Source organism: Triturus cristatus, chromosome 1_1, assembly GCF_964204655.1.
Source record: "Triturus cristatus chromosome 1_1, aTriCri1.1, whole genome shotgun sequence".
Lineage (NCBI taxonomy): Eukaryota > Metazoa > Chordata > Amphibia > Caudata > Salamandridae > Triturus > Triturus cristatus.
Window position 1 is genome coordinate 12,754,011 of NC_140579.1, and position 26,475 is coordinate 12,780,485.

At 48.5% G+C, this 26,475-nt stretch overlaps 1 protein-coding gene across 2 annotated transcripts in view; it reads left to right on the top strand.

The window, feature by feature from the left end:
* The window catches only part of LOC146869129 (butyrophilin subfamily 1 member A1-like), an 862,288-nt gene that overhangs the window by 157,285 nt on the left and 678,528 nt on the right, over positions 1 to 26,475 (top strand). For both annotated transcript variants that reach the window (XM_085627799.1, XM_085627671.1), the window contains exon 4: positions 22,671 to 22,949. In XM_085627799.1, coding sequence (XP_085483925.1) covers positions 22,671 to 22,949 — 279 coding nt within the window. The remainder of the gene's footprint in view (positions 1 to 22,670; positions 22,950 to 26,475) is intronic.

A 26,475-nucleotide genomic window follows, 5' to 3' on the forward strand; every position in this document is an offset into this window, starting at 1 on the left:
CGTTCAGTAAAGGAAGTACAGAGTTTCCTTGGCTTCGCCAATTTCTATAGGCGATTTATCATCAACTTTTCTGAGCGAGTTTGTCCACTCACGAGATTATTGAGAAAGAAAACCAAATTTGAGTGGAATGCGGAAACGGAACTTGCATTCAACGAGCTCAAGAGAATTTTTGTATCTTCGCCAGTCTTGCTCCATCCGGATCCGGGAGAACCGTTTTTTGTGGAGGCCGATGCCTCCGATTTGGCCATCGGAGGGGTTTTGTCTCAGCGCCATAAGCGGACTGGTCAGCTACATCCTGTAGCTTTTCGCTCTAGGAAGTTATCTGCTGCGGAAATTAATTATTCCATTGCGGATAAGGAACTGTTGGCAGTAAAGGATGCCTTCTCTGAATGGAGACATTATTTGCTGGGAGCAAGACATGTGGTGACAGTATTTACCGACCATCGGAATCTTCAGTTTTTGAAATCCGCCCGAACTCTTACCCCACGCCAATTGAGATGGTCCTTATTTTTTGCAGATTACGACTTTGTTCTAACTTATAAACCTGGATCAGCAAATGGAAAAGCAGATGCCTTATCTCGACTCAACGTGAGTTCCGACATCAAGACTTCAGAAAAAGGGGTCATAATTCCAGTAGATCGGATAATCGGAACACTCTCCTACTCCGATTTAGAAAATGAGTTACCCAACTTGCGGTCTCAAGAAGAAGTTCGAGAATGGGCGGCAAAGGGGGAAGACTATCAAGTCAAGGATGGAAGACCCGTCTACCAAGACAAATGGTTCGTGCCAAGTCAGAAGTTGCAAGAACAAATCATCGAACACCTTCATGACAATTTGCTGGCCGGACACAAGGGGGTGAAGAAGACTACTGAACTGATCCGAAGAGAGTTTTGGTGGCCTGCAATGGAAGCTCAGGTGCGGCAGTATGTAGCCACTTGCGAGTCATGTATCAAGGGGAAGACACTTAGAAGGGCTCCTCAGGGGTTGTTGCAGCCTTTGCCCCCAGCCCCGTATCCGTGGCATACCATTTCAATGGATTTCATAGTGGATCTTCCGTCCAGTGAGGGTCTTTCTGTCATTTGGGTGGTGGTGGACCATTTTTCCAAAATGAGCCATTTTATTCCTTTAAAGGCCCTTCCAAATGCTACACAGCTGTCCAAACTATTCACACAGCACATTGTAAAGGCCCATGGGATTCCAAAGGTTGTAATCTCAGATAGGGGTCCCCAGTTTGTCTCTCGCTTTTGGAGATCTTTTTTGAAAAGATTGGGTGTTGACTCCCGTCTGTCTACCAGTTTCCATCCAGAGACGGATGGACAGACGGAGAGGGTGAATCAGGAGCTGGAGCAGTTCCTGCGCTTGTTCCTGATGGATCAGGAAGGAGATTGGCCAGATTTGATTTGGGCGGCAGAGTTTGCTTATAACAATGCTCAGCATCCTTCCACAGGCTACTCCCCGTTCTATTTAAATTCTGGCCGTCATCCTAACGCTTGGGTAGAGAAAGAGACCAGCGATGTTCCTGCAGTGGAGTCAGTGGTTCAGGATTTACATAAGGCTTATCAATTAGCTTCCAGAAATCTGTCTAAGGCTAAAATTGCCTACAAGAAGCAGGCCGACAAAAGGAGGCGTCCCAACCCAGTTTATGAAAAAGGAGATCAAGTCTGGTTATCTACTAGAAATTTACGCTTGAAGGGGAACAGAAAGTTTCAACCGAAGTACATAGGTCCCTTTCAGGTAGACAGAATGGTGAATCCAGTCAGTGTGAAGGTTTGTCTTCCTCCTCGGTTGAGGTTACATCCAGTTTTTCATGTTTCCCTGCTTCAGCGTAGTCCAAGAGGGTTCAGGTCCAGAAATTCACCTTTCCCAGTCTTGGTGCAGGGGCAGGAGGAATTTGAGGTGAAGAGAATACTAGATTCTAGATTTCAAAGAGGGAAAATTTACTACCTTGTGGACTGGAAGGGTTGCGGTCCTGAAGAGAGATCTTGGGAGCCCCAATCCCATATCCATGCTCCACGTTTGTTGAGAGATTTTCACCGTGCACACCCCACTAAGCCCAAGGGGGTTAGGGAGGGGGTTTTGGTGGGAGGTACTGTCAGGACTGTGGCAGGTGAAGCTGGCTTTCCGAGACTCAACAAACACCCGAGGGTTCAGGCAGGGAAGCGAAGACAGGTTTCAGTTAGATCGCTCACTGCCTTCATACGATCCCTTAGCGCTTAGGTATTAGGTTCTTTCCCCCCTCCCAAGATGGCCGCTGGTAGGTTCCTCTGACCTCAACTATTGCTGCGGTGTAGTCTTTTCCCGAGTTGAAGTGCGCGAGCGCGTCCTCAGCTCGACGCACTTCAACCGTCAAACTTTGAGGTGACGAGTCGGAGTTTCTAGAGCTCCTTGTTTCCTCAGGAAAACTTCTGTTTAGTTTGGGTTAGTCATTACGGAAGAGAGCCTCGCTCTTCCCTTAGGCTCTGTTCCAGTCCTTGTACTTTGGGGGTCCAACATTCACCTTTTCCTCGCCACTCTCCTCAGAAGTCTGTTCCAGTTCCAGAGACATCAGGTGGTGAGGAAAGTCAACCCCTCTCGTTTCTTCTGTGTCTCAACGAAAAGGAGTAAGTTAGAAACCGATTTGGAACTTGCTCCACCAAGAAGTAAGTGCTGCAAATCTTTTCCAGTAATCTCGTTAAAGACTGAATTTCCGCTGTAAGCATACAGAGACAATTGCTTGAAAGAAATAAAGAAAAAGAAGAAAGAGTTAAACTTCAGTGGTGAAGTAATAGCGAAAGAGGTAGTGACTCGCTATTGCAAGACTATACCTAGAGTAGAATTTATGGCAGAAGAAGAACTTGAGAGAGAGAAGACATCAGAGTAGACTAAGGATTACATGAGACTTCGCTACAGTTGCAGCTGTGCATATATAATATATATATATATACATATATGTTAGAATTACCCAACGACATTCCTCAGTACAGCTCTAAAGGTTGAAGAAAGAATTGTCAGCATATGTTCTGGTGAACTTAATGAAAATATATGTAACCTTCTGGGTGGAATCCAGGTAACGAAGGAACTATTGGGGTGGTAGAGGGATTTCCCGGAAGACTAGGATTACATGTGTTTCTATTTGCAGGAGCGAACTCACCTTCAACTCCACATCTCACCCATTAGAAGGTATCTACTAAGTGAGAACAGAGAGCGGCAACCACTGTGTCAGGACAGGTATAGTTGGGTAAAACAAGGGTCATATGTGCGTAGAGAGTATTAGAATTGTTGTTGAGTAATTCTTGTTACAGGAATTCGGAAGAAGAAAATCCCGAGTCCAGTCCAGGAAGAAGACGCAGTGTTGTCTCTCTTTTCTGTCCAATTCCCCTTTCCCCCTCACTGCTGCTCGCGAGCCTTCGAGCTCGTGGTAGCGGAGTGGGGGAGTGGAGATCAAGCATCGGCTCCTGTGGAAAAGGCACAAGATACGCAGAACTTGACAGTCAGCAATGCCCATGCTGCACAGTACCCACGCTGCCGTACAGCACGGCTACAAATCATTGCCAAAGTCAGCAATGCCCATGCTGCACAGTACCCACGCTGCCGTACAGCACGGCTACAAATCATTGCCAAAGTCAGCAATGCCCATGCTGCACAGTACCCACGCTGCCATACAGCACGGCTACAAATCATTGCCAAAGTCAGCAATGCCCATGCTGCACAGTACCCACGCTGCCACACAGCACGGCTACAAATCATTGCCAAAGTCAGCAATGCCCATGCTGCACAGTACCCATGCTGCCATACAGCACGGCTACAAATCATTGCCAAAGTCAGCAATGCCCATGCTGCACAGTACCCACGCTGCCGTACAGCACGGCTACAAATCATTGCCAAAGTCAGCAATGCCCATGCTGCACAGTACCCACGCTGCCACACAGCACGGCTACAAATCATTGCCAAAGTCAGCAATGCCCATGCTGCACAGTACCCACGCTGCCATACAGCACGGCTACAAATCATTGCCAAAGTCAGCAATGCCCATGCTGCACAGTAACCACGCTGCCATACAGCACGGCTACAAATCATTGCCAAAGTCAGCAATGCCCATGCTGCACAGTACCCACGCTGCCATACAGCACGGCTACAAATCATTGCCAAAGTCAGCAATGCCCATGCTGCACAGTACCCACGCTGCCATACAGCACGGCTACAAATCATTGCCAAAGTCAGCAATGCCCATGCTGCACAGTAACCACGCTGCCATACAGCACAGCTACAAATCATTGCCAAAGTCAGCAATGCCCATGCTGCACAGTACCCACGCTGCCATACAGCACGGCTACAAATCATTGCCAAAGTCTGCAATGCCCATGCTGCACAGTATCCACGCTGCTATACAGCACGGCTACAAATCATTGCCAAAGTCAGCAATGCCCATGCTGCACAGTACCCACGCTGCCGTACAGCACGGCTACAAATCATTGCCAAAGTCAGCAATGCCCATGCTGCACAGTACCCACGCTGCCATACAGCACGGCTACAAATCATTGCCAAAGTCAGCAATGCCCATGCTGCACAGTACCCACGCTGCCATACAGCACGGCTACAAATCATTGCCAAAGTCAGCAATGCCCATGCTGCACAGTAACCACGCTGCCATACAGCACGGCTACAAATCATTGCCAAAGTCAGCAATGCCCATGCTGCACAGTACCCACGCTGCCATACAGCACGGCTACAAATCATTGCCAAAGTCAGCAATGCCCATGCTGTACAGCATGAACAAAAGCCACTGGCAGAGCCAATAGTCTCAAATGCAAGACCTATTTGCTTTGTCAATGCTTGTTAGTTCTCGGCGCAACACCCCTGTGATTCAGAGCAAATCCGTTAATCTCCCCATGCGTGAAAAAGAAAACAAATTTGAAACTTTTCAAAAAGATCACAAAAAGAAAGCTATGTGTTTGTCAAAACGCATTTGGAAGCAGAAAGCATCTGTTGGCCCAATAAAAGCAGATAACATCTGTTGTGACAATAAACATCCATTTCAGAGTAGAAAAGGGCTTCTTTGAAGTAAAACATATCTACAAATGGCAAGAGGTTCAACAAGGATGACAGGGAAGAATTAAAAATGAAAGTAGTGCCTCGATCACAGCTCAATCAGCGGAAGGACAGCAATCAACCTGAAGCAATCAATACTTGATCCATGCTCCAGCCAAAAGAAGTGGAAGTGACGCCAGCACACATTGGCCAATTAGAAGGGATTAAGAGTGATAATTGATCCAATGAATGGTAAGCAATGGGTGGGCTACAAGCCCCCTGTTGTATACAATATAGTACATTCCCAAGAGACATAAACAGTGACCTTGCTTATCTCCTTCCTTGCCAACAGATGAAGACTCTGCATTTATTACCATCAAGCTCATCTGCAAACACTTCAGGATAAATTCAAGAGATTGCACAAAGGATAAAGATCAAGAAAGCTGTTCAGTGATGGAGACCGGGCACAGGCTCCACTTGAGCAGACTGAATAATCAATTAGAACGTCATAAATAAAGTTATCCCATCAACTTTTCTCTCTCATGACTAAGATGGCAGAGACCTCTTTAGAAAGCAAGTGCTGTTATATCCTTCACCCATTTACTTGTACCTTCCTGTACCATGTGGCAGCCAAGGACCATGTGCTGTCCAGCCCAGTTCTAAGACCGAGATGAGTCGCTCTGCCAAACATATTCAGGATTGGTTAGCAGTGCTTATTAGCTAAAAATATAAATTACACAGATGACCCACTGTCCGTGTTAAATTTAATTTCTCTACATTATCTCAAAAATGCATATCTTGGGACTTCAGAGAGTCATCGTAGTACCTTGTGTATATATCAGTGGATGCTGTAAATTAAGCCCTTCTTCTACGTTTATAGTCATTTCTGTGATTTTCTTTTTCATACGAATATATGGTCACCCTAATAAATCCCATCTCCCTGCTGTTTATCTCGCTCTGACCTCCTTGCTGTTATCCACCGTGTGTCTCTCCTAGAATAACAACAGAGCAACCAGATTACCCACTGCCAGCCCCAATGGTTGCGGCAACTTCTCCATCCCAGGAGCCAATGGCCGAGGCAACACTAACCCTGGCCCAGCCCACATGAGAAAGGCTCACAGTTTAAGCACTGCCTAAAATATCCCACCCACTCCAAAAAGACCTCTGCCCCACTTCCACATTTAGCCGTGTAACTCATGTTCCACTGGTACCACCCTGCCCTCCCATCAGGCAGTATGCATTCTATTTCAATGCTCCACCCGCCCGACCTTCCCCCAGAAGCTCCATTTCGCGAACAAGGATCCTGCAGGCCACATGAGAAGCAGATGCAAAATTACCCGCTGGGGCATGCACCCGGGAACAGATCTGGCCCCCAGAATGTCTCCAGCAGCCTTAAGCAGTTGACATGAGGAACAGCAGGAAAAGAAACAAGGGAAAGTGAAAGCGCGCCATGCGCGCATTGTAGGCACGCCATGTGCATGCACATCGGCTGTCCGGGCGCAAGCTCAAAGACACGCTCCTACGGCAGCACGGCCAGTGTGACAGCGGCCGCCAGGGCCGAGAGATACACTAAGCAACCTGTGAGCTCTGAGGACACACTGAAGGGCATCGCTCTGAAGCATGGCAGAACGACGGTAAGGAATGCGGGGAGAGAGTAGCTGTATGGAGAGGGCGTCCGGGGCTGAAATGTTCTGAAGCGATGCCTTAATCCTGGCGGGGGAAGGAAACGAAGTGTGTAGTCGTGGAGGAATATGATGGGGGTTGGCAGATGGCGCATGGCTGGCTGACACTGGAGGGGGTGCAAGTACAGCTGGGGATTGTAGATTTAATTACACGCTGGCCACACGTGTTCACATAAGTGCGGCGCGCATAGACAGGAGATGTGCACGCGTATGATGCCAGCAGGAGTTGTAATAACACCATGAGCCGTACGCGTGCACAGCCCAAGTGTTGCGGTACGGTCGTGCACAGGTCCTGTCCCGCTTCCGACTTCAAGTCGGCAACAATAGATCTCGCCGATAGCGAGCAGCGCTTTGCGCTGCTTCCTTAGGCGAGACCTAACAAGGGTCGCTTTGCAAGAGTCTGATGCATGTCACACACGGCTGTAGTATCTAATATTGATGAGGTTGTCCTCAGTGATACAAGCATTGGGGTACGGAATGATGTTGATGCTGTTAGGAACAATTGTGACATGAGTTATGTGTGCAACATAAAAAGAAAATGAAGAAAACCTTCTAATTGTAATGTACGTCCTAATGGCATAGTGGGCCAGGTAAAGTCATAGGGTCGGAAGCATTTAAGATATTTCAGTCTCTCAATTTAATATCAAATGTAAAAATATTTGCCTATGGGAAAGGGACGATGACACTTGAAAGAGAATTTGACTTTCAGCTCAAATTCAAGCATCCGTAGTTCCTAGAATATGAACATTTGCACTATATGAAGACAAATATGGATTGAACCTATTAGGGTGAACTGATTCTGAGGAATTGATTTAATTTTTAACCCTAATCATCTGTATCGTGTTATATCTAAATCCCTTTTGTTTAATACCATGTGTGGGATCTGCTTGAGTGTGTCCTCCAATGAGCCTTTTGATCCAACAATTTCCCATTTAACAAAAAACTGAGCAAGTTACCTGGGTTTCAGCACAAAATCGTACTCACAGACACTGCCAAAAACGATGGCTCACAAAGTACCGCTACGCTTGAGGGATGAATTACAATGTGAAGTAAACCGCTTGGGCTTTCTTGAGATTATAGAACCTATTGAAATTTGTCAATGGTCGGTTACAATTGTTCTTGCTCATAAAAGCCACTCTACTTTTATGTTGTGTGTAGATTTATGCAATTTATGCTGTAATATTTGGGTGGATTGCAATTCTCTACCAAGTATTAGTGAGATGCTGTAACCTTTGAAAGTGGGTACCATGTTTACAACCCTTGATATGTCTGTGGTTTACCACCAGATAATTTTAACAGATGATTCATGAACTCATTCATTTCTCATCCTTGAGGGAGCATTTTGAAATGCATGCCTTTCGGCCATGTGTCAGCTTCTTCAGTTTTGCAAAAGCTTGTGAGGACGAAATTCTAGGGCTAGAATGAGGTCATCTATTTACAAGATGGCATCCTGATGTTTGTAAGCAATGTAAGGGAGAACTCAAATTCTTAATTTCCAAGCAACTCCTCAAATGGCAAATCATAGTCCCTCTCAAACTCCACCAATAACTGCTGACCCTTTAAAATCAGCACATAGGCCCTACAGACAATGCATAGCTCAAGAGGAGCTGATAATACTTAGTTCACTCTGTAGCAGAGGTTGGCAGGTAAGTGTCAATATAGCAGTTACTTCTATTCACAATTTCCTTATATTCTGCAAGCAATTTAACATAAGTATTTCCCTAAAATTTGCAACACAAACATCTCTATGATTTTATCTGCTAACGTTTGAAGAATTACTGTGATATAAATCGCCTTCATCCTCAGAATCATACCCAATATGAGAGTATAAACCCAATAAAGAGAAAATCAAAACAAACAAAATGAGAATCATAAAAACTATTTTCAAAACCAAGCACAATGTGTCACAAGTAGACATCTTCTCGCTAAAAAAAAAATCTCAATAACTAAGACAAATTCTCAGCAAAGGTGCAAACGTTTCAAGAACAAATTCTTCTAATAGTTTAGATATCCTGATGTAATTATTTTCAGTTCTCAAAATAAATTGATATAACCAGATACAGGCATATAATTCAGAAATTCAGTTCACCTCGTTAAATGTGTATGCAAATCTATCCTTTGCAGGAAGAAAAATACTTTATTGTTGATTAATAAAAATCATTACAAGCAAGGTGTATAATATACATTAAATTGTGCACTAAATGTGGACTATCTTTTGCAGGATACCCAAAGTACAAAATTGTCTTCCAAGCAGTCATAAATTATTACTTGTGGACATAAAGGAAAATTCTTAAGTCAGTTTCTAACCTAGAGAATTGTGTAGGCACGCTATGAAAAATTAAAGGTTAAAAAATTCAGTTTCATTACCGCATCAGGAAATTATTCACCGTTATTCTTAGTTCAAGACTAGTTCATGGAGGTTCTTCCAACAGATCTATAGCCTCTCAGATCCATGTCTCTTTCTTCTGGTTCAATCTTTGTCAGATATATTCAGACTCTCCCTCCTTCAGATCAGTTACTGTTTGCAACCCTCTTCTTTCCTTTCTCACACTTTCAGATGAATCATCTTGCATCAGGTTTTACTCTTCAGTCAGATTTGGCCCATTTTCATCTTCATTATTTCCACAAATTTGTATTACTCTTGAGGTTTTCAGAATACAAGCTTTTGAAGTGTGACTTTTTTGTTGTCCTCTTTGTTGTTTATCTTGTAGTTCTTATACTCTTTGTAGTCTCTGTTCCCTCGAGTTCTCTTCTCCTCTCTCGGGATCCATGTAGCAAACTCAAGCTTGACTCTGTGAAGTAGTGGTTTGTATCGCCACTTCTTCAAGCACAGCGCTCAGTTTCTTTGTGTGAGATGCGTGTCTCCACTGAGGCAAATAACAATTCAAATCAGCACTCAACACCAATATCGCTTGATAAGGCCCCTTCCATCCAGGTTCCAAGCAGCTCTTCCTGACTTGCTTCGTCATCATTTATGATCTATCAAAAATCTAACACTACTAATGAGAAGCGTGTTTGTGAGATGAGTTACGTGGAGAATGTAATGAAAGGAGAGTGAAAATTAGTAGGAATGCAGAATAAGCAAGAGAGATTCAATTGTAAGAAGCAGTTGAGGAGAGATTTAGAAATTCCAAGATTCATCCTAGACTTAGAAAAAATCAAGAGAAGAAATGTGGTATTGTTATCATGCTTGAGAAACATGATGGTTCGGAAACCTCAGAAATGATTGCATTGAGTGAGTGCACTTTTAGGTATTTAGTTAACAGAGATTATACGTTGGTTTGGATTATTATCTTATATTTAGAGGCATTGTCATGTCTGGGGTAAAACAACTTATTTTTACATTCCAAGTAACCGGATAGATTCCTCTTACTCACCATCAGTCATGTGGGTGAGTTAGATGAAAAGAATAAAATGTATCTTGAAAGAGTGAAATGTGAGTTTGTGCTTATGGGTATATTTAGTGTGTTAATTCCTTCTATTTGTGTGACTTTGAATAATGTGGAGATAACAAAGCTGTCTACATTGATTTATTGACTACACACTAATACTGCAGGTGCACAAACCAAGATTTACGATGAGATGCTTGCCCTTTGAGCGATGGTCACCCAAAACCACATGCATTTTGATATGTTATAAAATAAGGCGTTGTGTGCCATGAATAAATGGCCAGCAGTGTTGTACATTTTTGCCTGCTAAAGTGCGAGCTAACGAATGAATGTATTAATGACATAACTAATGTTTCCCGTGGAGCCGGAACTTTGGGAATGTCTAGTGCTTGGGAAGCAAATTGGTTCATGGTTCAGTATGACTGGTAAGGAAATGGCAAGGATTAGTGAGTGGTTTGGTGATGTGGGTGGAGGTTTCATGAAGAAAATACTAACAACTATTATTTTTCTTGGTCTAATTGATTTATTTCTTCTGCTAAAACTATTTGAAGTTGTTTGGGAGGAACTAAATTGTGCTTGTGAAATAAATTCGAAATCCAGGAAGAGAAAGTGAGAAGAGATTGAACTTCACTACATCAAATCAAAATTATACAACCAGTTGAAAGCTCTGAAGAAAATGAAGATTGAAAAACTGAAAGCAATTAATTATTTACTGTGGAGTAGCGTAGTGTGTTTTGTGTTGAGTTACCAAATCATCACTGGGTGGGGGTTGTTACAGCAGATTTATTAATGTAGTGTTTAATTCTGGTTTGTGTGTGATTAAGTTAGCATACCCAGACCATAAAGTAAATTTACTAACCCTTTTCAGGTCAAGCACGACGGCGCAGCTGTCTCTTCGAGACCTGCTGTAATCGGTCTGTGGGCATCAAGTTCATCCCCTTTCGTGTCATTACTTTTCATTTGTCTATGTCAGTGTCCTTCATAAATCCCTGCTTACTAGTGGTCAGTCCTGCCTCTTAGTCCCTCCTTTCTCTCTTCTGTTCCTCCCACAGAGCAGGGAACTGGCACTGTCTCATTCCATTATGGTTCTTTATCTTTTCTCTAGCGGACTATGTTTTTATTGGTTTCCTGTTCTGTAACTGTGTGTGTTTAGCTTCCTCCTTCCCACCTCCTGTTTTTGCTGCTGCCTCATGCACCATGGCTCCCACTCATAGTTTGTTATAATAAGTGTGGAAAGGCTTGTACTGGTTTAGCTTTCATTCATGTTTATTTTCTCTGCTCTCCCTTGCCCTTCCAATCAGTCATGGGGCTTCAGTCCGGTCTCCTTAACAGCAGAGCAGGGGAGCCAGACGGAGGAACATGGAGGGCTGTGCTGATAGTTTACAATGCCCTCCCCTTATGCAGAAGAGCTGGAGGCAGAGACTGTCGTCCCTGCCTCCTGCTGCTGTAATTAACTGTAATTGGATCATCTGTGCTGTTGGACTTGGCCCTTTGTGCAGGGTCATCCCTAAACTTTTTGCCTTCTCCTAGCATTTTTTCTGACGTGGTTTTAGGCCTCTGGGCACTTTAGCACTGCTGTCCAGTGTAAAGTGCGTATGCTGTCTGTGTTAAATATGGTAAGATTGGTCCATACCTGTTTGGCCTATTTAATTTACCTGCCAGTCCCTTGTAAAGTGGTATCTCAATTACCCAGGGCTGGTAAATTAAATGCTACTGGTGGGCTTGCAGCGCTGATTGCGCCATCCACCAAAGTAGCCTTTCAAACCTGTCTCAGGCCTCTGCCTTTGCAAGGCCTGTGCGCGCAGTGTAACTGCTGCTGTGACGTGGCACCTAAAGTGTGTGCCATGTCTGTGACCCCCGTTTTACTCCATGTCAGTCACCCCTATGGGCAGGGTGCATTGTAGGTACAAGATAGGACATGTACCTTATGTGTGTGACGTACTGGTAGTGACAAACCATTTTGGTTTCTCACTACTGTGGGGCTGCCCTCCCATAGGAATGCATTGGGGATTCCCTGATAAGTGTTTCAGTGGTAATTCCTGATATGGGAGGCGCAGCGTGGTCAAGTTTGGTATGTGTGGAATAGTGATAATAAATGTTACGCAATGGTGTGCGCAGATTTATTATGACTATTTTAGAAATGTCACTTTTAGAAGTTGGCATTTCTGTGTGCTATATTTCTGCCTGCCTTATGGGAATTGCATGTCTGGCTTGTGAGTGGCAGGGGCTGGTAGGTGTGTATGGCTCCAGGAGGGGCAGGGTGAGTCAGCGCTAGGCTGAATGGGACATCTGCATATGGAGTGGTGGGAGGACAAGTCTCTGGTCCCTGAATAGGATGGTGCCTGCCCTAGTGAATGCTGGCTTTGCCCCCCTGTGGTGTGTCTGATGACGAGCCCCCACCTGACAAAAGAGGGTGTGAGCACTGTACACAAAGTGCTTCAACGCCCCCAGAACCAGTTGGAACTGGTTCCCCAAAGCCCTGTGCTCTGCAGAACAAAGAGATTGTGTGGTAAAAGTATAGGGGCTGTGACCCCATGAAATTGTTCAGTTCTTGTGCTGTGCTGTCCCTGACGTGATGGGGGCCTGCTGCTGCTGGGACCCAGGAGGAACCGCCATGGGGACTTGCCTCCCTGCTGGAGGGACCTGTATGCTGGCCTCCCTGGGCCCAGCTATGCCCCTGGCCCCTGGAGGACTCTTGTGCCCTGGGAGTGCTTTTTCCCAGGGCCTTCAGGACTAAAATGCAGGATTCTTGCTCTTTCGCCCTGTGAGCGCTGAAATTCGGCTCCTGGAGGAGCAGTGGAGCTTCGCAGCGCCGAACTGCATGTTGTCTGAGGGATTCCCAAGTGTAGGGATTCCCTTGAATTTGCTGGGATCGAGCGGGTGCCGACCCCGCATGCACCTGCTGCTTCGCGGGTGCCCACCCCGCTTTTGCCTTTTATTTTATTGCGGGAGCCCACCCCGTTTATGCGTCTACTATCGGGGGTGCCCACCCGCATCTGTGTTATTTTAAATAAGCTGGAGCCCACCCCGCATTGCGGCCGAAGGAGAAGGAAGCCGCCAGGAGAAGTCGCCAGGCCGCTGCCCAGCGTGGCCCGGAAGCCAGGCAGCCTTGCCTGGTTGTGGGCGGGGCCTCTTACGGGCGGCTGGAAGTCTGCGCGGGGCTCCCATAACCCTGGGAGAGCCCCGCACATCCGAAGGAGAGAAGTCATGGGTCCCAGGAGGGGACCCGGGTGAAGTGAGGAAAGGAGCGGGCGAGGTGAAGCAGACGAAGCCTCCCCAGCAAGATAGGAGATCGGGAGAAGTGGTGCAGGTCCCGCGTGTTGCTGCAGCAAGAGATGAGTCCAGAGGAGACTTCCCTCCACAAAAGCCGGTGAGTGAGGGCTCTATGTGGGTGGTGCCAATCGAGGCACGTTGACAAGGCCTATTTGCTGAGCGGACCCGCCGTTGCGGGGCCGCTCCAACGAGGGGGCAATTTTATTTAGCTATAGGCCCCAAGGGCCACAGTGAGTTGGTGCATTTCGAGGCACATTGTCGGTGCCGGAGCGGTCCCGCCGTTGCGGGCCGCTCCAATGTTGGGAGGCCAATTTTATTTAGAAAGGCCCAGTGGGGCTGAAGAGGAACAGACGTTCCAGGGCCCCCTTTCACTTTGTTTGTTCCCAGCTGACCTGCGAGAGCGCAGGTCGGCGGCAACAATTGGGCATATTTGTTTAGAGGGCACCCAGAGTGCCCATGCCTACAGAGAGTTTCACAGCTGCCCAGCAATTAGTGGGCAGCTTCAGCGTTTAGGCCTGCACCATTGCGCACTGTTGATGTTGCTGCAGCAGCAGCCGAACCCTGACATTGTGGACAGAGGGCATTGGGGCCCCCTATGAGAGGCCAGTTAGCCTGGGGTCCGTTTTGGTGATGGGTAGGGCGTAAAGCGCTACAAGGATTGCGTAATGTTTATGCCTGATCTGAATATTGCCAAATGTGATTCCTTCGCCATGAGTGTTGCATAATGTGTTTATGCTAATGCCTAATGCCATGCTATGATGTTTTGGGGTAGTACCTATTAGCGTAATGTGGTTATGCTTATGAGGTTATTGCATAACGTGTGTTTATGCTGGTGAGGCCCATTGCGTAATGTGTTTATGCTGATGAGGTTTGGGCCTAATGTGGATTTATGCTAATATGATAATGCTTAGGTCATTATTGTATAAGTAGTTACTGTTTGTGGTTTATATTTACTTACCTGTTCTGATGGTTCTGACCATGACCCGGTTGGCCTGGTCTGGTATATAATCTCCTGTGAATATTGCCTAGTGCCAGTTGGCGCAGTGTAAGTGTGTGATTATGTTTCTAATGTGTTTATGACAATACAAAGGCTATTTTTGATATAACCTTGTGTGGAGTTTCTTTTCTGATGTGTCTAGTGTGTTGCTGCTGTGTGTGTGTGTGTTGTGCAAACGCTTTACACATTGCTTCTCGGATAAGGCTGACTGCTTGTGCCAAGCTACCAAGAGGGTGGGCAGGGGTTATCTTCAGCGTGTAACTCCCTTGCTCTGACTAGAGTGGTGGTTTCTGCCTGGTTTTGGCGCAATCCTTAGCAAACCAGAAATCCCATTTCTAACATGTCCTGAACAGAATGCTTCATTTTCACCCTCTCACGCCCCTGGAAGACCTCTCTTTGATTGCTTGTTTATATTGGCAAGTGTATGGCAGCCTCCCAAACATAACGCTGTACAAAGGAGGGAGTGGTTTGAAGAGGAGGGGGGAGGGGTTCATCATATTTTCATATAGATTTCGGCTATAAATGCAAATGATATCCTGCTGGGCCCTCTTTCGCTCCCATGGATAAGACTTGCGTCTGGAAATGGTCCACCTTTCTTATCTCTGCCTCTCCCTCGCGATATTTGGATAAGCCTTTCGGGGTCAGACGCCCCTTTCCTCCTTCATGTGAGCTAGGAGGAGAGGAAACCCCGGCCCCCCATACAAACATGTAGTGAGGGGAGGGGCAAGGGGGCAAATGGCTAGCCCTGTTTATTTTCAGAAGGCCGACCCCTGTCTCCACTTTTCATCATATACTGAGTTTTGGAATCTCTGAAGCTAACAAGCATTTGCAATGCAATAGGTCTCGCTTTTTTTTAGAGTTAGAGCTATTGGTGTTGTAATGGAAATGTGTTTTACTTATGTGAAAGAGAACACGAGTGCGAAAGTGGTAGAAATGGAGAGTGAGAGGTTATATAGAGATAGATTTATTTGCATATATAAGTGAGAGGTAGCACAAGAAGAGAGAGAATGAGATAGAGAGTGAAAGCTACAGTGATGCACATATGGCATTGAAGAAACTGGGCATACCAGGTTGTAGGAACTGTAAATTCAAGTTAGGGAGAGATAAGGCACGGGCAAGTTCATCCTTACGTAGAGGTCCCTAAATCAATCTATCAATCAAGCATTTGTAGAGCACACTACTCACCCGCGAGGATCTCAAGGCGCTAAGGTGGGGGGCGAGGGGGAGCTGCTACTGCCCGAACAGACAGGTCTTGAGTAGTTTCCTGAAGGTCAGCAGGTCTTGGGTCTGTCGCAGGTGGATGGGGAGGGTGTTCCATGTCTTGGAGGGAGGTGGGAGAAAGATCTGCCGCCGGTGGTTGTTCGGTGGATTCGTGGAACGTGGCGAGGGCAGCGGAGCGAAGCCGGCGGTTGGGAGTGTAGAAGGTGAGTCGTTTGTTGAGGTATGTTGGTCCGGCGTCGTGGAGTGCTTTATGTGCGTGGGTGAGGAGCTTGAAGGTGATCCTCTTGTGGACGGGGAGCCAGTGCAGGTCTCTCAGGTGGGCAGTGATGTGGCTGTGGCGGGGTATGCCAAGGACGAGGCATGCCGAGGCGTTCTGTATGTGCTGGAGTCTGTTCTGGAGTTTGGCCATGGTTCCTGCGTAGAGGGCATTGCCATAGTCCAGCCTGCTGGTGACGAGGGCCTGGGTGATCGTCCTTCTGGTTTTGGTGGGGATCCATCTGTAGATCTTGCGAAGCATGTGGAGGGTGTTGAAGCAGAAGGAGGAGTTGCTGGGTAATAGACAGGGATAAGTCCAGGATGAACCCCGGGTTGCGTGTGTGGTTGGTGGGTATCGGCCCAGTTCCCAGCGAGGCCGTCCACCAGGAGTCATCCCAGGCAGAGGGGGAGGAGCCGAGGATGTGGACCTCCGTCTTGTCTGAGTTCAGTTTCAGGCGACTGTTTTTCATTCATTCGGTGACGGCCTTCATTCCTTCGTGGAAGTTTGTTTTGGCGGTGGCAGGGTCCTTGGTGAAGGAGAGGATCATCTGGGTGTCGTCGGCGCAAGAGACAATGTTGAGGTCGTGCGATCGGACGATGTTGGCGGGCGGTAGATGTTGAAAAGGATTGGGCTGAGGGATGATCCTTGGCTTACGCCGCAGGTGATCTTGGTGGCCTCGGACCGGAATGGAGGGAGGCGGACTCTCTGGGTTCTGCCGGTGAGAAAGGAGGTGATCCAGTCAGGGGCTTTGTTGCGGATCCCTGCGTTGTGGAGGCGTGTGAGTAGGGTGTGGTGGCATATGGTGTCGAAGGCAGCAAAGAGATCTAGAAGTATGAGGGCTGCGGTTTTGCCGTTGTCCAGCATGGTCCTGATGTCCTTGGTGGCGGCGATGAGGGCGGTTTCAGTACTGTGGTTGCTGCAGAATCCAGATTGGGATGAGTCCAGTGTGTTGTTCTCTTCGAGGAAGCGGGTCAGTTGTCTGTTGACGATCTTCTCGATGACTTTTGCCGGTAACGGGCGCAGGGAGATGGTCCGGAAGTTCTTGAGGTCCTTTTGGTCCGCCTTGGATTTCTTGAGTAGGGCGTTGATCTCGGCATGTTCCCAGCTCTCCGGGAAGGTGGCGATCTTGAAGGAGATGTTGATGATCTTCCGGAGTTGGGGTGCGATGATAGAGCTTGCTTTGTGAAGGTGTGGTGAGGGCAGGAGTCTGACGGGGTGCCGGAGTGGATGGTGTTCATGGTTTTGATGGTGTCTTCGTCGTTGACGTGGTTCCAGGAGAGCAGGAGGCCGGTGTGACTGGGGGCAGTGAGTCTGAGGTGTAGCCGGCTGTCGGGGGGGATCTGAGTGTTGAAGCTGTCGTGGATGTCTATGATCTTGCGGTCGAAGAAGGTGGCTAGAGAGTCGCAGAGGTCTTGTGAAGGGATGTCGTTGGAGCTAGAGCTGAGGGTGGCGAGTTCCCTCACGATGTTGAAGAGCTCATTGCTATTTTGTATGTTGTTGTCGATGCGTTCCTTCAAGGAGGTTCTTTTGGCGGTTCGAATGAGTTGGTGGTTACTGCGGCTGGCGTTCTTGAGAGCTGCGTGGTTGTCCGGTGTCTGTTCATGGCGCCACTTTTTCTCGAGTCTTCGGCAAGTCTGCTTGATGTCTGGAGGTCGGCGGTGAACCAGATGACCCTTCTGTCGGTGCGTCTGTTTGAGTGTTTCTTGATTGGGGCGAGAGTGTTGGCGCAGTTGTTGATCCATTGTCTGAGGTTGCGGGTGGCTGTATTGGTGTCGGTGTGGTCGGTAAGTGGGTCTCGGGCGAGGGTGGCGATTAGCTGGTCTTCGGTGACCTTGTTCCAGCTGCGGTGGGGGATTCGTTGCGGGTGGTTGTGTGTGGTGTTTTTCTCGAAGGAGAAGTGGATGCAGTGGTGGTCGGTCCAGTGGAGTTTTGTGGTGTGGCTGAAGGTGACGTGGTTGCTGGCAGAAAAAATGGTCAAGCATGAGTCCGGCAAGGTGGGTGGATGTCGTGACAAGCTGTTTGAGTCCGAGGTTGGTGAGGTTGGCAAGCAGGGTGGTGGAGTTGCTGTCATTGGCGTTCTCGAGGTGGAAGTTCAGGACTCCGAGGAGGATGTAGTCTGTGGAGGCCAAGGCCGTGCTGACGATGTCTGTGATGGAGTCGCTGAACTGTAGCCGGCGTACGGGTGGTCTGTAGACTAGGGTTCCTCTGAGGGTGGTGTTGGGATCGATGTGGAAGTGCAGGTGTTCGACGGTGTTGAGTGTGTCTTCGATGCTGGTCGAGATTCTGAGGGTATTCCTGTGGACGATGGCGATTCCTCCTCATGATCTGTTGGTGCGGTCCCTGCGGGTGATCTTGTAGCCGTCCAGGATGGCTATGGCAATGTCGTGTGCCGAGGAGGGGTTCATCGAGGTCTCAGTCAGGAAGGCAATGTCCGGGGAGGATGAATCGATGAGGTCCCAAAGTTCAGCAGCGTGTTTGTGGATGGAGTGGGTGTTGAGTAGTATGCATCTGAGATGGCTGCAACCTGCCATGGTGGGAGGGGCAGCATGTGCAGGTGTTCATTGGCTGGTGAAGCTGCAGTTTCGGCAGGTGAAGGGTGCGTGGGTGAGCTTCGGGGTTGCCTGGAAGCAGGTGGTTGATTGGCCGGCGTTGAGTGCGTGGAGGAGGTTGGCGTCATAGCAGCGTCGGGGGTCTGGTGCTGGGCACGGTCCAGGCACAGACTGGCGCAGACGGGCTTGCCTTAGGCATGCCTATGGTGCGTCAGCGGCGCGGCCGCCATTAAGAAGGGGAGGTGGAAGGGAGGAGCAGCTGGGAGGCGGTTGTTGGTGAATGGGCGAGCGAGGGGGGTGGGGCCGCAGGGGATGCAGTGGCGGAAAGGAGAGCGGGACGGAGGAGGCCAGGAAGGGCAAGAGGGCGGGACTGCGCTGAGATACAAGGACAGAGAAGGCAAGGGAGCAGCAAAATAGTGAAAAATGGCAGAAGTAATTAACAGAAAATAACAGCAGGACAGGTGAAAGAAGATAAAAAGGCAAAAAAATAATTACAGAGGACAACAGTGGAGATGTCCAGGGAGAGTCCTGGCGGCGGGAACTAGTGGCAGCAGCAGGGCGGGAGACACGGCACAGTCAGGTGGAGATGCACGGCGTGGGGAGCGACTTGCCTGAGAATCTATATGCCATTCCTCTCCGGCACCAAGAATCTGTATACCATTCCTCTCAGGTATCAGGAATCTATATACCAATCCTCTTCGGTACCAAGAATCTATATACCATTCCTCTCCGGTACCAAGAATCTATACACCATTCCTCTCCGGTACCAAGAATCTATATACCATTCCTCTCTGGTACCAAGAATCTATACACCATTCCTCTCCGGTACCAAGAATCTATATACCATTCCTCTCTGGTACCAAGAATCTATACACCGGGGGGAGGAGCCAAGATGGCGACCGGAGCAGTCGCTTGAGCGCCCGGCTCCGTCGGCCCTTGGCCTCGGACTATCATCCTGATTCCTATCCTTGCCGATTTTCGAGGTGCAACGCGTGCGACGACGCGCTGACTGCGCCGCCGCTTTCCCGAAGTCTTAGCCCGCCCGGATGCCGGAGTTCTTGGTGCCTTTGTTCCCCGCACTGGACCCCTGCTCTATTGTGGCCTCGGCCGGCCCCCTGGAAGCGTCGCAGTCACCGGACCCGCTGGTGCAAATCTGAGCCCCGAGGTCCCGATCCCGCCTCACGCCACGGACTGTCGCCAGATGAGCCGGGGGAGAGACGCCCGGACACCTCCTGCACCCTGCACCCGACGGGCTGGAGCTAGAGGGTAAGCCCCGGCGTGGCGGGTCTCCTACCCCGCTCTGTGGACCACGCTGTGGAAGGCTGCTGACCCCCTTCTTCTGTGGTCTAGTCGGCTGCAAAGAGAGCCCGAGGGAGGGGAAGCGACTGTTGGCTTTCACCTGTTGCGGCACAGACCTGTTGGGAATTGCCTCCTTGTCACGATCCCCCCCCTGGCCACGGTACCGCTCAGCGGTAAACCATGGCGCTGATTGCCTGCTCGCTGCTGGGGGGTGATGCTCTGGTCTCGCCCGCTGCCCGCTTCGCCCTCCCTCTACCAGACTCCAGCTCCCCAGTGCCGTCCCGGATTGCTGCCGCTGTGGGGGCGCAGCCTCCGCTGACATGCGGCTCCGTTCTGGCTGCCCTGCGGGACTTTCGTCTGCAATTATGTGTCGGCTTGCAAACGCTGAGTGAGCGGTTCGACTCTACACTGTCTGCTGCGGGTCGTGAGCGCCCCGTTTGTGATCAACAAGACGTGAGTCTGCCAGTGCTGTGGTCCTCCTGCGGGGAAGCAACGACTGGGTATAACGGCGCTACACTGGTGTCTGCATTTGGCTTTCCCGGCGCTCAGGATCAATCGCTCTCCTGCTCAATGGCGGATACTTTGTTTCCCCGGTCATTGCTGCCTGCTTTGTTGCTGCCTGCCTCACCGTGCCCGCAGGAGTTTCCAGCTGAACTACACCTGACGACCTCGAGGAACCGTTCACGGTGGCCTACGGCTCCTTTTATGTGGAACTCATGTACTTTACAAGCCAGGTCTGGATTTTATATGGTGTGCAAGGGGACCTCAATAGATGATCGGCGGCCATTTTGTGACTCTACTCCTCCATCTTCTTCCAAGCGGCCATATTGTCTTTGTCTGTTCGGGATGCGGGGCGTTCACGAGGGGGCGGGTCTAATCGTAAGCCCGCGATCGGGCCAGGGCTAGATTACTTTCTATCATCATGGTTTCACGGACGGGCTGGACTGGGACTGGAATTGTTTGCAGATGTAGTGCGCACTCGTCGCGATCTGTCTGCCTTCATTTCCTTGTTGTTACATGCTATCTTCACACGACCGCCTTTGGGTGTAGTGGGGTTTCAGTGTGTGGAGGCTTGGTTGGCCGGTGGTGTCGGGCGCTCCGAGGATACGTGGGCTCCTCCCCGCCTCCTTTCTTCCTTCTTCTCTTAGTTTCTTTACTCTATTCCTACTTTCTCTCTCGTCTATATTTCGGGTTCATTGGGCGACAGGCACTATGCTGGGGGGGGGGGCAGGCCATAGCCTCCGCATTGGTGTAGGGTGGGGGGGTAATTTACTGTTTCTTTTTAGTTCTATGGGCCTCTTTCTTTCATGTCTCTGCGCTATACTTGTTTCGATTCGGGGTCCGGGTGTGGGGTGGATTGAGTGGGGGCGGCTTTTAGGGGGTGCGTATTTACTACTGTGATGATCCTGTTATCTAACTGCATCGCCTTACTGTATGAGCTTATCTATGGCTGTCTTAATGTTGCTGCTGCTCTCCAGTGTATGAAGCCGACTCGCGGACTCGAATCTCCTTGTTTCTATCCTTTACTGACTTTTTTCTCGATAAAAATTTTTTTGAAAACCTTTAAATTAACCTTCACTTCTCCTTCCCCTGGTGTCAAGGATCCCTCCAGTGTATGAATCCTGAATCGTTGCTAATCTTGACCTTGACGCACAGGGGATGTACTGTTTGTCTCTGTGCTCAACCGTATTGTGGCCGGCCTGATGGTTGTAGGCCCGTATTTGTTCTTTTACTATGCACAAATAAAGGTTTTTAAAAAAAAAAAAAAAAAAAAAAAAGAATCTATACACCAATCCTCTCCGGTACCAAAAATCTATATACCAATCCTCTCCGGTACCAATAATCTATATACCAATCCTTTCCAGTACCAAGAATCTATATGCCATTCCTCTCTGGTATCAGGAATCTATATACCAATCCTCTCCGGTACCAAGAATCTATATACCAATCCTCTCCGGTACCAAGAATCTATACACCATTCCTCTCCGGTACCAATAATCTATATACCAATCATCTCCGGTTTCACTTTTCCCTCTTCTGAGCACTACCCATATAGGGGAAAGATCTGATAATCCCCAGGCCTTTGCCAATCTCCTGTGTGACAACTGTGCATCAGGAAATAGTCGATTCTTGACAAGCTGTTGTGTGCTCCTGAGTACAAGGTACACAGCCTTTTCATGGGATTTTGGCTCCCCATACATATACCAGTGAGGCTCAAGGCCTCCAGGAATTGTGGCAGCGAGAGGTGCTTATGATGTAGGCAGTCTAACCTGGTCTCAGAGTCGTGTTAAGAAAAGCAGTCTCTAAATCCAAAATGCACATGGTTTTGGTTACCAGAAATAATGATCAACCGTCCCCGACGGAGGCAGATTTATTGATAGCAAACTATTGTGCAAAGACCCTTATTATAAGTATTGGGAGCTATGAAACGTCTGAAGATGTTAACTTTTTTACATATTAATTTTCGGCCTCATTTTACCCGAAGGTCAATACCTCAAAATCCAAGAAGTTGCAAAAACGTTTGATTTCATTACAATTTTATCGAAAGACGTTTGGCTCCACAATGATTTCATGCAGAAAGAATGGAAAATATTGTATCAAATAAATCAGGAATTAATATAGGAAACCTGGGTTCACATTACAACTGGAGAGAATTAAGTCAGTGGAGACAACAAATGGGCCTTGTGGAGTTCTTGGGCCTGAGAATAAAACGTGTGACATGTTTCACAGTAGGACTTGACTGATAGCAGACGGTTAGTTTATTTTGTGAAAAATAAAAACACACTTTTAGGTGGGGTGGGACTGTGTGCAGTTTACTAATGCACAACCGGGAATTATTGATTGCACTGCTTCATCCGATAATACCATCTAGTACACATTGGTATATGCACAGCAACCACGGCATAAGCTCCCTTTTAAGTACTGCGACCCAATCTTCTCACAGAGGAGTAGGACGTCCACACCTAACCTTCCATAAACCTCTTGATTCCATTCTAGCTCTGGGCTCGAAGCCGCACATCCATCTGGAAGACTTGCAATATGGAGGAATCGCGGTTGTGTGTGAATCTTCGGGCTGGTATCCTGAGCCAGAAGCACTCTGGCGAGATGGAGACGGGAATAACATATCCTCATCCAGTGAAGTGAAGGCTGTGGATGGCAGCGTCCTGTTTCATGTGAAGGCGACGCATATGTTCAATGGTCATCCCAGCGCATTGTCCTGCTACATCGGAAACCCCATCCTGAGTGAGTGGAAGCAATCTACAGTCAACATAACAGGTGAGAGCCAGACCAAACTGCATGTGTTCTGAAGGTACAAAATGTGTATATTTATTTATTTAGGAGTAAGAATGGCCATAACATTTCAACCAGAGTACTAATGATGGTACACAGATGTGATGGTCGGGTGGTTAACCTTAAGCCACTGAAAAGATGTGTTCTATATGTTCAGGTCATATTGCTTGAACATCACAGTGAAAGACAGACACACACACATTCCACACATACATTTGTTACTATTGATTGAGCTGGAGTCTTATCTCACTTTATCTTGTCTTTACTAAGAATCCTCAGGTCGACTGGATCTTTTTATCTGCTAAATAGTGTGAAGGGGAGAAAACACATTCAGTCATTGTAACCAAATCATTCTTTTTAACCTCCCAAGAACCTCTGATTCCAAATTAAGCTTTTCAGGAATTTATTACAAAGCCAAAAATAAACTGGACATACAAGCTCCTCAGCACGAGGTTCAGAAAAAAAGAGGCACTAACACAAAAAGTAACCTACGGAGGAGTCTCATGCGACTCAAAAGAAAAAGAATAGTCAACTCAAGAAGCATCAAATATGCAATAGTTGTTCCAATTTCTACTTTAGATCTCATTTGCCTGGAAAGAAAGAGTTAGGCCATCCCTACACTACATCTATGGTGACATCCTTACTTATCAGTTCACCCCGAGCAAGAGAAGGAAAAAGGTGTCAGTAGCGAAGAGTTCCTAAGAAGTACACTCGCTTTTCATTATTCGACAGTCAAAGCTATCGAGCTCGCTCTAAGACGCTCCTTCCTACCTAAGTCCCTCTCTCCACCCTTCCTTCTTGGCTGCTCCTTCTCAAATCTTTCCAGGACTGTCCAAGACTGCTCTTCAACCCTTGGGGCACTGTCCCTAATACAAAACCCCAAAACAGTCAAACACGCCCTTTACACGCCCCCTTCAGCAAGGTCTTCTTTCTGGATTTTTCCATCGAAATTCTGACGTCATCCAAAAGCAGATGTGATGGCCTTGGACACCAGGCACCTTCTCCGCTCAAAGTATCATATCTGCATTCCGGACTCTCCCGTGTCTGCATCTCCTACCATCCTAACTCCTGGAACAAAGGGTTAGTCCTTTCCACCGAGACAAACGCCCCTGCACCTGCAACAGATGCTCATTAATGTGAATGTCCTTTTTACAGGAACTCGCCGATTACCAGAGAAAAGCGTATCCAGGAAAAACATTTTCTGGCCTACAAATGTAAGCGAAGATAAGAACGACTGGGCCTCGTCTTTAACGTACAGGCCTTCACACATTTAAACACATTTTACTAAAAGCATCGCTTTAAGCCTTGATTTCCATTATTTTTCACACATGATTAACCAAATCTACATGTGCAACTTTAATATGGTGCAGGTTCAGACCCAAAGCGTCACATTACACGCAAAAGAAACTCATTGATGCATCTTTTAAACACACTTTCTATGGAGCACTCCATTGGGTTACGTAAATGACATGATTACATTGTTTCACACCTTAGTACATTCAGTTTCAATCACTATAATTGTATGAAACTCTCTTATAACACACATTGGTGCTGATTACACATGAGTTTGACGCACCCCTACAAACTGCAGAATAAAATAACGCTCTATCACTATTAAGACATCCAGGTGTGAAAAGTACATATTTACTGCAGTGTGGGGAGAGTGGGGTAGAATTCTGATTTGTTTCTTGGACTCTGGAAGAGAGGACCTGCGCTGCCCTCTGGTGGCAGAGCGCCAGTGACGCAGGGGTAGAAGATGAAAAGACCGGGATTGGAAGGTCGCGGATAGTGGCTTAAGGGCCACTAGCAGATTAAGGACAGCCAATCTTAGGGTCAGGGTTCTCCCTCCCTCTCCTGTCCCCCCATCCATTCCTCCTAGCCTCCCATCATCCCTCGCCCTCCTCTCTCTCCTTTCAGGGTCGTCTCCACCCATGATCCTTCCTCCACTTCTCTTTCACTCGTCACCCTCTATGCTCTCCTCTCCTCCAGTCTTTTCACCTTCCCTCTCTTCTTCGCCACATTCTTCATCTCATTTTTTCCATTTCTAGCTCATTGACACTTTTTTGTGCTGCTGATAAGTAAAGCGCATCTATAGTTCTTGGTGCTCAAGCGCTATATACAATTGTTAAATCAAATGTAGGCATTTGGGGTCCCCACAGTTCTCTCCTTTAAATATGTCCGGCAGCAGCTTGTACATTCTCAGTTTGCAGCTGAGAGCCAGGCAGCTCTGTGGCAATATGATGAGGTGGGAGTGTGCTCGGTTCACGTTTGAAACTTTGGGGGTTCTTCAGAGTTTGGCAGACAAAGGTAAGCCCGTCTGCGCCCGTCCGCGACCGGATCGCGACCAGCGCCAGGACCCCTGGCCCCCGAAGACCCCGACCGACCCGCCTGACGTACTCCGCCGCCACCCTCATCGCACTCAACACCGGCCGACTCCCAGAATGCCATCAAGCCACACCACGACGCACCCACGGACCCTTCAGCTGCCACGCCTGCAAGTTCACCTGCATCCGGACCTGCCTCGCTCCAGCACCCGCCAAGTCGAACACCAGCAGCACCCACCTCAAGTGCATCCTGCTCAACACCCGCTCCGTCCACAGACACGCCATCGAACTCTGGAACCTTCTAGACGCCACAGCCCCTGACGTGGCCTTCCTCACGGAGACCTGGATGGACGCCTCTTCAGCTCCCGACATCGCCATCGCTATCCCAGAGGGCTACAAGATCATCCGGAGGGATCGCAACGCCAACCAGATGGGAGGAGGCATCGCCATCATCCACAGGAACACCATCCGTCTCACGACCAACACCGACAACACCCTGACCAGCGCCGAACACCTGCATTTCCAGATCCACACCAACCCGAACACCACCCTCAGAGGCACCCTGATCTACCGACCCCCTGGACCACGCACACAATTCAGCGAGGACATCGCCGACTTCGTCAGCCCGCATGCCCTCCCCTCCGCTGACTACATCCTCCTGGGGGACCTCAATTTCCACCTGGAGAACAACAACGACCGCAACACCAGCACCCTGCTCGACAACCTCGCCAATCTTGGACTCAAGCAACTGGTGTCCACCCCCACCCACCTCGCCGGACACACACTCGACGCAGTCTTCTCTTCCAGCACAGACATCGCCTTCAGCCACGCCACAGAGCTTCAATGGACGGACCACAGCTGCGTCCACTTCACCTTCAAGAGAACGACGACCCACCACCACCAGCAACAGGCCGCCCGCAGAAGCTGGAACAAGATCACAGCAGACCAGCTCGCCACCTCCCTGAGCCAGCACCCTCCTGCCAGCTCAGCGAACCCCAGCCAGGCCGCCGACAACCTCACGAAGTGGATCAGCAACTGCGCGGACGAACTCGCCCCTCTGAGGACCCCGCCCAGCAGACCCGGCAGCAAGAAAGCCCCGTGGTTCACCGACGAACTCAAGAGCTCCAAGAAGAACTGCCGAGCCCTCGAGAAAGTCTGGAGAAGGGAACCTACACCGAACAACAGGA